Consider the following 12,025-nt stretch of genomic DNA (forward strand, 5'->3'; position numbering starts at 1 on the left):
GGCTGAAAACTGTACATTACAGTAGTATACAGCAACATATTATGATGAACTTGATAACACAATCAACTGTTCAAAAACATGAAAAATTAGGCTGAAAACTATATGTAACAGCCACATATCATGATGAACTTGAGAACATCAATTTGTCCAAAAACTATCATCAACAGCAACATATTATGATAACCTTGCCAACAACATTACATATTATAACATGTCTCACACCATTCAGAACACATAGCAAGTCTTGTGCATAACAATGAAACTTTAGGACAAGTTCGAAGTCTCTCACAAACTAGGAGAAATAAGAGTAGCAACACACATACATATTATCCATCAAGAGCCATTCTACTAATTCAACATCAACAACCATTCCTTCCCGAAGTTCATGGTAAGCTCAAGAAGCGCTTGGTACAAGCGTTCGCTAAGGATCAACTTACCATAAGATCGCAAGATGTCACCACGAGCTAGATCAGGGATCATCTCAAGTGTTGCAAGGATTTCAGCAGGAGGTGTAACTTGGGGCAGAGGTAAAGGCTCGAGTGACTTCAAAGCATCATGAAATGAGCCTTTCATATCCCCAAGAAGGCACAGGATGGCATCACCAGTTCGTTTTTTTTGTGGCACTTCAGGAGAGGCTTCATTGGGTTCCGTAGTTGGTTCTACAATAGTTTCAGCACCAGTGACAGCACCTTCACCATTTGCATGATCTTTTGAGTATATGGTGGTGATAGCATCCCAATTCTTAATGACCCTGTTCTTGTAAAATCCTACTTTCTTGTTAGCCTGCACACACACACACACACACACACACACACACACAAAGAGAGAGAATTGTCAAACAAAGGTAGATCTTACATATGTACAATATAATCAAAATGTGGAAAGGATAAATTTCTTACCGCGACATATTTAAGCCACACATCTTCACTATCAATTGACAGCTTGTTATTGACCCAATCCCACCCAAATCCACTTTGAGATAGCATCTTGCTAATGGCCTCGTAGTGCTTTTCAAAGGTTTTGCACCTTGAACTGATGTTTTCCTTTGTGATGGTCACAGAGCACTTCTCACACACATTACCTATAACAGCACTGTAGACATGGGACTTCCATCCATTCTGGGCATGATCGCCATTGTTGTGATGCTCAACAAGGACCTCGAGTAGTGCAGTGTCCATTTCATCTGTCCATGTGAGGTAATTTCTACCAAATTTTTTTCCACCTCCTTCAGCCATGGTCCTACAAGAAAATGCATGCACATAATATCCAAACACAAAGACAACATAGGGTGCGTGTAAGTTGAAACACAAAGACAACAAGGTAATGTCACACACACACACACACACACACATATATATATATATATATACATATTAATTTCATAATATGAGGCATGTACAGAATACCCAAAAGGCACGCATTCCACCAAAGTCATATCAAGGTTGATCCACACATCCCACCAAAGTCATATCAACTAGCTAGCACAAAAGAGAACACCATTATCTAGTCGACCCGCACATCCTACTCCAACTCTAGTTCAGCATGTCTCACGAGGTACTCGTCAAACATGTCATTAGCTAGCTGCTCCCTAAAGTTGGTCCATGAAGTGCTGACTTGAACACTCCTAATTAAGTTAGCATCATCTAGAGGATCATCTTCGGAAGAGGCTATTTCATTATCCACTTCCTCGAGCAACAAATCATCCATCACATGCTGCCTATCCCTTGCAAAGTTGTGTAACGCACAACAAGCATTAATAATTCGAACCTGCAATAATATTTGTTCATCGTAAGCATTTTCCATTTAGTTTGCATCTTATTCAGCACCATATGGACACATCATACCTGGTCCTTTATGTCAAAGAAAGATTGACAACGTAGGAAAGCCCACTTTTTCTTCCACAACCCAAATGTTCTCTCGACTACATTTCTAGCTCGAGAATGACGCAAGTTATACAGCTCTTTGGGAGTTTGGGGCTGTTGTTGACTTGATACCCACTCTTTTAAGTGATACCGAGTCGATCTGAATGGAGCAAGAAATCCCGGACCGTTGGTGTAACCAGCATCAACTAAATAATATTTCCCTAGTGTGTCAAGCAAGTGAGTTAGCTAACAATTATACAGAGGAGAAATGAATTACCAAGAGGAAGTGTCATACCCTGTGGTACGACAAATGCATCTTGGCGGCTCAACCTCATTGCATCACGCAAGACTCTTGAGTCAGAAGCTGAACCCTCCCAGCCAGGCAAGACATACATAAATTTCATATTCCAATCAACCACACCAAGCATGTTAGTGCTGATAGCTTGCTTCCTGTTCCTATATCTCCCTTGGTCACACACGGGCACACAAACATCAACATGACACCCATCTAGTGCTCCAAGTGCATTGCCAAACCACTTCCATTTGTAATCATCAGGTGGCTGAGTAGAAGGATCAGGAAGCTTAATGAACTCCCCGGTTAGAGATAGAATCGTTGTTAATACATCGTCAAAGTGGGTACTAATAGTCCATAAGGAGCGCTTGTAAGTGCCACGCAGAATCCTCATTTTGATACCATGGCCAACTACCAACAAGAACATTGCCACCTTTTCCTCCACGGAAACATAGACACTGTCATGAAGACCAGCCCTCTCACGCAACATGGTGCATAAGTCATGGAAGTTTCTTTTAGTTAAACGCAACTGATCATAGCATGTTACTTCTGCCCCATCATACATTCCTTTTAGCAAATACTTCCGATGAATGTTCTTTTCCTCATCATCACTAAAACTCCCTAAATCCCTTGGTGCCCTCCTCGTACTAAGATATGCTATCCCAAGAAGAAACAATTCAAAGTACAGTTTGGTCAAAACTATCCGTCTCCTCTTTCTTCTTTTGTTCTCCTCGTTTATGTAAGCAACCAAGTCCATGTCAGACATGGTGCAGCTACATTACATTTCACAAATTAGACATTCATGCCTCATTCAATCACACAAGTAAATATACAAAGACATGGTACAACAAGCATTTCAAAAATTATGCTATGGCTAGCTATTAAGGACAATTCATCAATCAGCCATACGACATAAGCAAGCAAGATACCAATCAGGCATATAAGACAAGCTATCAAAAATTGTTGTACTAATTTATGCTACAACAAGATATCAAAATTTTAGCAAGCATTCAATCATTTAAGACAGGGCACAACAAGCATTCACTATATAGTCAAATACTGATTCTAGTTCTCTTCACCACATGAATGCATGGCCAAACAAAACTTATTTTTTCCTTACTGATAGCAGAAATTATCTCTGAACATACCTTCAGTTGGTCTACAGGGATGTGCCAATCCAAGACAAATAACCTGCAGCAGAGTTAATTTAAGACAGATTAGTATCTTACTATGCAAACATATTGGGGAGGAGGGACGAACTGTGATGGGGAAGAGGGGGAGCGGCCATCAGATCTGAATGGGAGGGAGGGGAGGACATGGGATTAGGGTTGAGTAGGAGAGGGAGAAGGGCGGATGGGGGGTGGTAGATGGATGGAGCTACCGCTGGTAGGGATGGGAGAGGGACAATCCAAGGGACGGGTCGCCAGCGGCCATCGGACCTGAAAGGGCTGGGGAGATTGGGGAGGGCAGGGAGAGATGAAGCACGAGGAGAAGGCCTACCGGAGCAAGGGGAGAAGGAGGAGGAGGAGCGGGAGATGGAGGAGACCTGCCGGAGATGGGAAAGGAGGAGGACGGCGGCGGGAGATGAGCACCCACCTGCGTCGCCGCTGTTCTCCCGCGCCGCTTCTCTTGCGGCCTGTCTTTTCTGTTTTCGGGACAGGAACAGGGAGGGTTGAAGAGGTAAGCGAGCCAGACCGGGCAATTTCAGCCGAAAACAGACCAGGGAGGCAAGGTATTCGCGCGGGCACTCACTAGTCTTGGCGCGCTGTGTCCAATATCAGGCTATGATGCCACGACCGAATACCCAGTGCATCCAAACGCTGGCATTCGGGAGTTACAAATGCCAAATCCCAATATTACCTCTCAATCCTTACATCCAAACATAGCGTTAGTGTTTTCGAAGAAAAAAAACTCCTACACGTGCGCGCACGGTGGCGCTGCAAGTCAAAGCGGCCACGTCTCCGCTCCCCGCCGCCGCACATCTCCCCTACCTCCGTCTGCACAGCACAGGAGATCTATCTCTTCATTCACACCTCTTCCCCCGCCGCTCTCCGTTCTACCGACCGGCACCGGAAAAGATAGAGACGCCCCGCGCGCGTCGGCTGGCTCCTGGTTCCGTCCGCCGTCCCCCCACTGCCCGCTTCTCCCGATCCCCTTCCGAGGTAGGTAAGACCTCTGACTAACCTCTTGGTTTGGTTGCTCACCAGTAACTACCACCTCCGGACGGGGTCACCGAGAATCGGTCGACGGAATCGACACAGCCTTTCACTGGTAGTGGTCGGCTCCTGTTTCTTCCGTTGGGTTCGTGACCGTATCGTACGCGAGCATGCTAGCTAGCTTCAGATCTTGTTCACGCCACCAAGCCTCGGGTTCTGTTTTGGTTTGTGCCGATCGAGATGAACAGACCGCTCTACTGTGGCAACACTGCTGCTGGCCCGGGACGTAGAGCTTTCCTGGCTACAGGCTACAGCACTGCTGCCTTGTGAATTTAATCTACCTACCTATTTATATGCATCCTTGTTAACTGGAGTAAGTACTGTACTTATTTAGCATACAAAAGGAATGGATCCTACAAGTTACACAACCTAATAGTAACCCCTTTTGTTTTGGCTGACCATATGTTGTTTCTTGCAGTTTAGTTGGCTGGCTGGCTGGCATGGCTGCTGAATCCCAGACCGAGACTGGCAACTGCAGTGCCTGGGCGGCAAAAGATCCTTCTGGAATACTCTCCCCACACAGTTTCAACCGTAGGTAATAAATAATAAACCACGCGCTAACACTCCCTCAGCTGTAGCAAACGAGTGATCCTTCTGGAATAAGAGTATGTATGCAGTTGACACAAGCTCCCATAAAAAAAGGCTTTAATAATGCAGTTATTGGTGTTATGTACGTATTATGCAATTCTTTTTTCTCTGTGCTTTGAATAACTTGTCTTTGTTCTCTGAATAAATATAGACTTGTATGTGCATACTAGCCCAGTTATTCATCGCTGTAAATTATGAATAGAGATCTTGCAGGCGCCGAGTGAATAGCTGCTTTGTTAGATCCTCTGCTTTCTTAGCTTGTTAATTTCTTCTTAGAACTACTAAGTAGTTCTTATGCATACTTGCTACCCTGATTGATTACCAGGACTGTACGACATGACGATGTCTCTTTGAGGATCACGCATTGTGGTGTCTGTTACGCCGATGTTATCTGGACAAAAAATAGGCACAATGACTCGGTGTACCCTTTAGTCCCAGGGTAAGCTTTTCAGATCATCGTATTTATTTACTTGAATTATTTTTGTATCAATCCGTTCATTGACCCCATCTAGTTGCTAGCATTTTGTACCAACAAATAATGGTTTATGTGCTAAGTTGGGTGCCCACGATTCAATATGTTACAGGCATGAAATTGCTGGAGTTGTAACTGAGGTTGGTTCAGATGTCAAGGGCTTCAAACTGGGCGACCATGTGGCTGTCGGGACATATGTCAACTCATGCCGTGACTGTGACAACTGCAATAGCTTCCTCGAGAACCACTGCTCAAAGTTTGTTTTCACTTTCAATGGTGTCGATACGGACGGTGCTGTCACAAAGGGAGGATATTCCACTCACATTGTAGTTCATGAACGGTATGGATGCATTCTCTTCTGGATGTTCTGAATTTGGTGTAGGTTGTCTTTGGACAATCGTCGTGGCAATTCTTTTTTGCCTCCAGTAAAAACCCACGTTTCTCGTATAAGAATATTGCATTTACTGTTAATTCATGTCAGGTACTGCTATAAAATACCTGATGGCTATCCATTGGAAAAGGCAGCACCTTTGGTTTGTGCTGGGATCACTGTGTACACTCCGATGACGCGACATAACATGAACCAGCCGGGAAAGTCACTGGGTGTCATTGGTCTTGGTGGGTTGGGTCACATGGCAGTGAAATTTGGGAAAGCCTTTGGCCTGAAGGTGACTGTTCTTAGTACAAGTGAATCGAAAAGAGATGAAGCAATCAGCGTTCTTGGTGCAGATAATTTTGTGGTGTCATCAGATAAAAAACAGATGGAGGTACTGAACTCTTTAATCTCTTTTATAAAGCTGAGTGCGAAACAACAAATAACAGACCACAACAAGCACATATCTCCTTACCTTATGTTAGATTCCAGTTGAACTAGCATTAAGCCATTAAATGCACAAAGGAACGGAGCTCGGTAAACCCTACAGTCTAGAACCTAGTAACCTACTTCATATTTCAAAGGAGTACAGTTAAACTGAAACAGGCATGTCCTCAGTTAGTGTGCTTAAATAATTGTTTAAATGCTTCCAGTATCAAACAGTTTCTTATCAACCTACTCCACTATTTCTCCCTGCTGCTGTTCCCAGAAAAAGTGGAATGCTCATTCAGGAGACACTTGCGACATATGAAATGGTCCAACATATTCCGCGACTAGGATTGACGCCACACTTCGCAACACAATTCTGCTCTTCTTTTGTTCAAAGGGTCTCTTGTTTTTTTCGAAGGATCTCATCTTTTCGTGTTTACTGGAGAATATTTTTCACTGACACAAAATACTACTCCCTCCGTTCCAAATTACTCGTCGTAGAAATGGATGTATCTAAAACTAAAATACATCTAGATACATCCATATCTGCGACAAGTAATTCAGAACGGAGGGAGTATTAATTTTGGTTTTTTTATTTATTACATGTACAATGGGTAACTTATAGCATATGCAGAGTGACTAAGTTATTTGTGACGTTGTTCTAACATCATTTGATTGCAGAATGTCTCTTGCACAAGATGAAGTAATATAGCTGAATTCTGCTTGTTATTCTTCTCGCACTGCTTATAGTAAGTGAGAATAACGAAATGATTCATTTCTGCAGTCCCTGAAAAATTCTTTGGACTTCATTGTCGATACTGCCTCTGGTGACCACCCATTTGACCCTTATCTCGCACTTCTGAAAGTTGGTGGCGTAATGGCGCTAGTTGGCTTTCCTGGAGAAATCAGAGTGCATCCTGCAACACTTAATCTGGGTAAACACTAGCTGTTGAGTGAAAAGTATATTTTTTTTTACCTTTTATGGTTGTATGAGACTGTATGCCTTAAAACAGGCCACTAGCTGTTGGTTTCATGGCTCAAAACTTGCCGACGGAATGTGGATATATAAGCATTCGAACGTTGTTGCTGGTGTTTTGGTGTGATGAAACTGGGTTTCGGCCTTTTATCGAAAGATAACTAATCAGAACTTACTGCAGGTGCACGGACTTTGTCTGGTAGTGTGACTGGAGGCACGAAGGACACCCAGGAGATGATGAACTTCTGCGCGGCAAACAAAATCTACCCAGAGATTGAGGTTATAAAGATAGACTACGTCAACGAGGCCCTTGAGAGGCTTGTCAACCGGGATGTGAGGTACCGGTTTGTAATTGACATAGAGGGCTCTTTCAAGTAATACGCTCGCGGCTGGCACATTTTGAATCCTTATAAAAGCATGTGGAATAAGTTGAATCTTGTGGGAATGGAGGGCTTTCTTCTGTAATGTTCTGGTATATTTTCCTGTCCATGCAATCTTGTGGTATATTGGGGACAGCACAGCAGCACAAGTGGAAGGGCAGCTCTTTAGAAGGGAGAGACATAACTTGCCCTTCAAATTTCATCACATCCAAATTACTTTGAAAACCGGAAACCCGTTGGTGCGAAAATATTTTTTGAAATGCCAAAAAAATTCCAAGTGTTCTTCATCACATCCAAATGCTACATACAAGTTTGTAGGCAAAAAGGTTAAACATTTTAGCCATGCAAAAAAAAAAACACCAAATGTCACCCTAAATTTGTTTTTTTTCACCGGCGAAACACCGCTGCTCTGTACAAATTGCAACATTTTGTTTCCATGTAGGTCATGATATTCAATTTCTGTATTTTGTTCCTATCTATCTATTCGGTTTTAATTTCCCTTTATAACAAACACGACGACAACTGGCACCTAAAAGGAGTCCGTGCTAGCAACAGCTACCAGTCTTCAATGCCTCAATGGTGTGGCTGGCCCTGATTCCTGCAGCATATAGTTCCCGATTCCTGCAGCATGGTTATGCCAGGATCCTAACTGAACCTAACACTGTCAAGATGAAATGAACACTTCATCAGATAACAGACGTCCAGGATGAATCATGATGAGTGAAGACAGACGACCCGGATCAATGCAGTGGCACTTGGGTTTACGTTTAGTTCAGCTGATGCTGTTTGCAAGAAGAAGAAAATTCGCCTTTACTGTTTATCGTCTACCTCGCTTGTCGGGCATATAAGCCGTGTGTTGCTTCATCACTGAGAAGTACTCCCTCCGTTCCAAAATAGATGACTCAACTTTGTACTAACTTTAGCACAAAGTTGGGTCATCTATTTTGGAACGGAGGGAGTAAGAAAAAAGGTATTCCGTCGTGTCTCCAGTGCACTGTAGCTAGGGTTCGTCATTCTTCACCTGTATCCCGGACTGATCCCCAAAACCAGGGATGAAATCCCACAGGAATCGGGCGCAACACCTACGGATCCTCACGAGGTACCCCACAACGAGATATACCCACGTTATGTGTTTATATCATATAACCTAGAGTTGTCTGTTTTTTACTTATTCTGCATGCTTTCCTATTTCAGAGACTTTTGCATCAAAGAAACTATAAATATCTTCAGATCAGCGACACACTTGCCCTTGCATCCTCCAAGCAGTACAGAATGAATAGTTGTGGAATGAGAGTATATAGCATAATAAAGAATGTAACGTTTATTCCCTCGGAGCGGAGAAAAAAAGTATGTAACATTTATGCTCTACCAAAAATTTCTTAATCTGAATTCCAACCTTATGAGTATTTTACATGTTGGCAACCTGATAATTATGTGTTGGACCACTAATAATTATATGGACACAAGCTCAAAAAATTTACCACTCACCTATTAAGCATTTGGAACTTGACACATGATTACATACATAAACATAAAGGCAAAATGTGGTACTCTGCTCAAAAAGTAAGATGCCTGCTATACTTCCCATGGATAAGAATGGTTGATCTATGCCAAAACAAATACCACTCCGTAACAAAATGTAAGATGTTTTTACATTTTGGTACACAGTGAGTAACAAAATGTAGGTACCCACTCAGGAAAAAAGTACCAGTTCCACTAACACAATGGCCCCTCGAACAAGGAACATGCTTCAGCCAATTCACGTTACAAGGGTTGTGTTTACGGTGCGCCACCTTTCCAAAGTTCCACTGGAACCAGAACCATCATAACCTAAAACCGGCTCAAGTTCCGCGGATCAGCTACCCAGGTGCGTACTGTGAATCCAGCGACTACTATTTAGTCCTATTTACAGACCCAAAAAAGCGTCAAAGGCCTGCGTATTTCAGTCTCATCAAAGCCACTTCATCCTTCATCGCCTGACAGTATTTTTCTGCAGCTTCTACTTCCTTCTCCAGGCTGGCTAGATCGATTCCTTCGCTCGGCTGATCACGCACAGATGCACTACGAGCTTGCTTTTTCCCCTCCAAGTGCCTCTGCATTGTTAGTACATTGTGTTTCAGATTACTCAGATGGCTTGAGAGTGACTTAACATCTTTTGGTTCTTGCTCTTTGGTCCGGGCATCCTCGAGCCTTGCCCTGGAATCCTCAAGCCTTCTAAGCCGGGCCTGTGGCTCCCTCAGACGGGCAATGAGATGCTTCACGTTGAACCCATTTCTTTCCAGTTGCCGAGCTTTTCTCATCAAATATGCAAACTCCAAAGCGTCTGTATCACAGGATGTCTTGAGCACCTCCCTAGCCAAGCCAACCAACACGAACCACAGTCCACTACAGGCCAGATCTCGTATAGTGTCACTGGTGTTGACCAACCCTCTGTAATGTGGTCTCTGGGGAATGAACTCAAAGAACCGAGGGTACTCCCTCATGGCTGCTTCAGCATAAGGGTCAATATTGCTCTTCTTCGGCGTCTCTTTCTTTCCTTCACCTCCATCATCTTCATCTTCATCTTCATCAGAGCTTTCCTCCCGTTGTGAGAAAAGCCCACAGCGCACAAACTCTTGTAGCACCAGGACAAGTTGCCTGTCCTCATCTTCCTGATCATCATCGAGGTTTATCACTTCACATGTTGGTTCAAGAACAATGCATTCATCGTCACTCTCAGGCTGTGGCAGCTCATCACATCTATTAATGTAACAATTAGGATCCTTTTGGAGACCATGGTACTTCTGGCCGTCAAATTGCAAGGAATTCTTCTCAGGATAACTGGCAAGGGAAGGCCCGTCATCATATTGCTGGAGACATTCATGGCACTCGCTGGCAAGTACCTTACTTTTCTTGTGCGTATCACCATTTTCAAAGAGTTCATCTCGCCTTTTTCTGTTCCCATTCTTTCTTTCCAACGCGGTTGCACTGGAGTTCATATCACATGGACTACTACGGTCTAGGACAATCACCTCTGTTTTGTTCCCCTGAGCTAGCTGCTGCCCTTCTCCGATGCGTTTTCTGTTATCTTGCATTGTACTTTCTCCAGATTTACCAGCTGCTGTATCTGCATTCATTGGAGACGAGCCAGCGCCGTTTTCGTCGACTGGCCTAACACACCGGTCAGCTTCCTGGTGCGTCACAAACTCGCCATTCAACCACGCAACATATTCCTTGCTGGCAACGCCGCGTCTGCAGATGCCAGGTATCCACACCTTGATCCCCTTGGAATCAAACCCATGTACAAGAGGAAAAGGCACATCCTGATCATAACCGAGCTGCCTCGCGACAATGTGGGGATTGTACATTGCCGAACTATCCAAATCATCGCCATACGATCCAGTCAACACGGCTTGCCTGATAATTGCAATGTAATCCTCCAACCACTCTGGCTGATCCTTACCTCTGGAGCCCACCAGGAGAGTTTCCTTGCTGAACCACTCAGGTTCAGTCCAGTCGAGCGAATTGCGCAGGTAAGGCCTCCACTCGAAACAATCCTCTTGCTGCAGAACACGCAAAGCCTCCTCCTCTGTGGTCTTCCTCCTCCTCCGGGACCAATAGAGCGCCCGGACATTGGAGAGAGGGAACTCCGGCGCCTTCAGCTCCGGCGGCTGCAGGCGGTCGTAGCGCTCCCACAGCCAGACCTGCAGCAGCCAGAGCGGCGCCCAGACGTCGACGCGGCCACTCGCCCCCTCCTCCACCCCGGTGGTGACAATCCTGTCCATCTCGGCGTAGAGATTGGCCACCACCGCCGGCCCGAGCGCGACGCGCTCCCCGAGGCTGATCCGCGCGGCGAGCGCGAAGACGCGCTCCGGCAGCTCGGCGCCCTTGGAGCGCAGGCGCGGGGCGACGAAGAAGGCGAGCCAGTAGGCGAGGAAGCCGAGGCGGCGCAGCTCGTCGTCCTCGCCGGGGCGGATCCTGCTCTCGAACCACTCGAGCCAGACCTCGGCGGAGACGCGGCGGGCCTTGCGGGCGCACGGGTGGAGCGCCCGGATCTTCTCCTTCTCGACGACGAGGCGGGCGCGGATGTCCTGCTCGGTCGGGGTGAGGGGCCGGTCGAGCGGGGCGCCGGAGGGGGGCAGGCCGGCGAGGATCAGCGCGTCCTCGAGGGAGAAGGTGGCGGGGCCGGCGGGGAGGCGGAAGGCGTGGGAGCCCGGGTGCCAGAGCGAGAGCAGCGCGGACAGGGCGTGCCGGTCGGGGACCACGGCGGCGGTGGATGCCGCAACGGCGTCGTGCACGCCCGCGGCGCGGAGGACGGGCGCGAAGCCGGGGTCGGCGAGGGACGACCTGGCCCAGTCGTGCCAGCGCGCGCAGGGCGTGAGGTGGCGGAAGGTGAGCCGCGGGACGGGGCTGGGCGGGGAGGCGGCGCACGGGGGCGGCGGGGGCGGCGCCGGCGCG

At 46.2% G+C, this 12,025-nt stretch overlaps 3 protein-coding genes across 6 annotated transcripts; 1 reads left to right on the forward strand and 2 right to left on the reverse strand.

Moving 5' to 3' along the window:
• Positions 1 to 348: 348 nt before the first annotated feature.
• LOC119272891 lies at positions 349 to 1,235 on the reverse strand. The gene is made up of 2 exons (XM_037554246.1): positions 900 to 1,235; positions 349 to 783 (listed from the first exon to the last, which is right to left on the reverse strand). The coding sequence occupies exons 1-2, from the start codon at positions 1,233 to 1,235 to the stop codon at positions 349 to 351; spliced, it is 771 nt and encodes a 256-aa protein (XP_037410143.1).
• Positions 1,236 to 4,109: 2,874 nt separating this feature from the next.
• LOC119270239 (probable cinnamyl alcohol dehydrogenase 1) lies at positions 4,110 to 7,685 on the forward strand. Of its 4 annotated transcripts, none has more exons than XM_037552229.1 (7): positions 4,110 to 4,320; positions 4,794 to 4,905; positions 5,284 to 5,397; positions 5,543 to 5,770; positions 5,912 to 6,197; positions 7,017 to 7,167; positions 7,390 to 7,685. In XM_037552229.1, the coding sequence occupies exons 2-7, from the start codon at positions 4,811 to 4,813 to the stop codon at positions 7,584 to 7,586; spliced, it is 1,071 nt and encodes a 356-aa protein (XP_037408126.1). In that variant the 5' UTR covers positions 4,110 to 4,320; positions 4,794 to 4,810; the 3' UTR covers positions 7,587 to 7,685. The 4 variants fall into 4 exon arrangements, with proteins under 4 accessions (XP_037408126.1, XP_037408127.1, XP_037408124.1 ...); XM_037552230.1 differs by having other exon boundaries at positions 4,110 to 4,316; XM_037552227.1 differs by having other exon boundaries at positions 4,111 to 4,320; positions 4,789 to 4,905.
• Positions 7,686 to 9,075: 1,390 nt separating this feature from the next.
• On the reverse strand, positions 9,076 to 12,024 carry LOC119272892 (the record flags this gene model as incomplete). Its single annotated transcript, XM_037554247.1, has 1 exon — positions 9,076 to 12,024. A coding segment is annotated over one exon (2,511 nt), but the record flags the coding sequence as incomplete, so codon positions are not given.
• Between the last annotated feature and the right edge of the window lies 1 nt (position 12,025).

This window comes from Triticum dicoccoides, chromosome 3A (genome assembly GCF_002162155.2).
Source record: "Triticum dicoccoides isolate Atlit2015 ecotype Zavitan chromosome 3A, WEW_v2.0, whole genome shotgun sequence".
NCBI lineage: Eukaryota > Viridiplantae > Streptophyta > Magnoliopsida > Poales > Poaceae > Triticum > Triticum dicoccoides.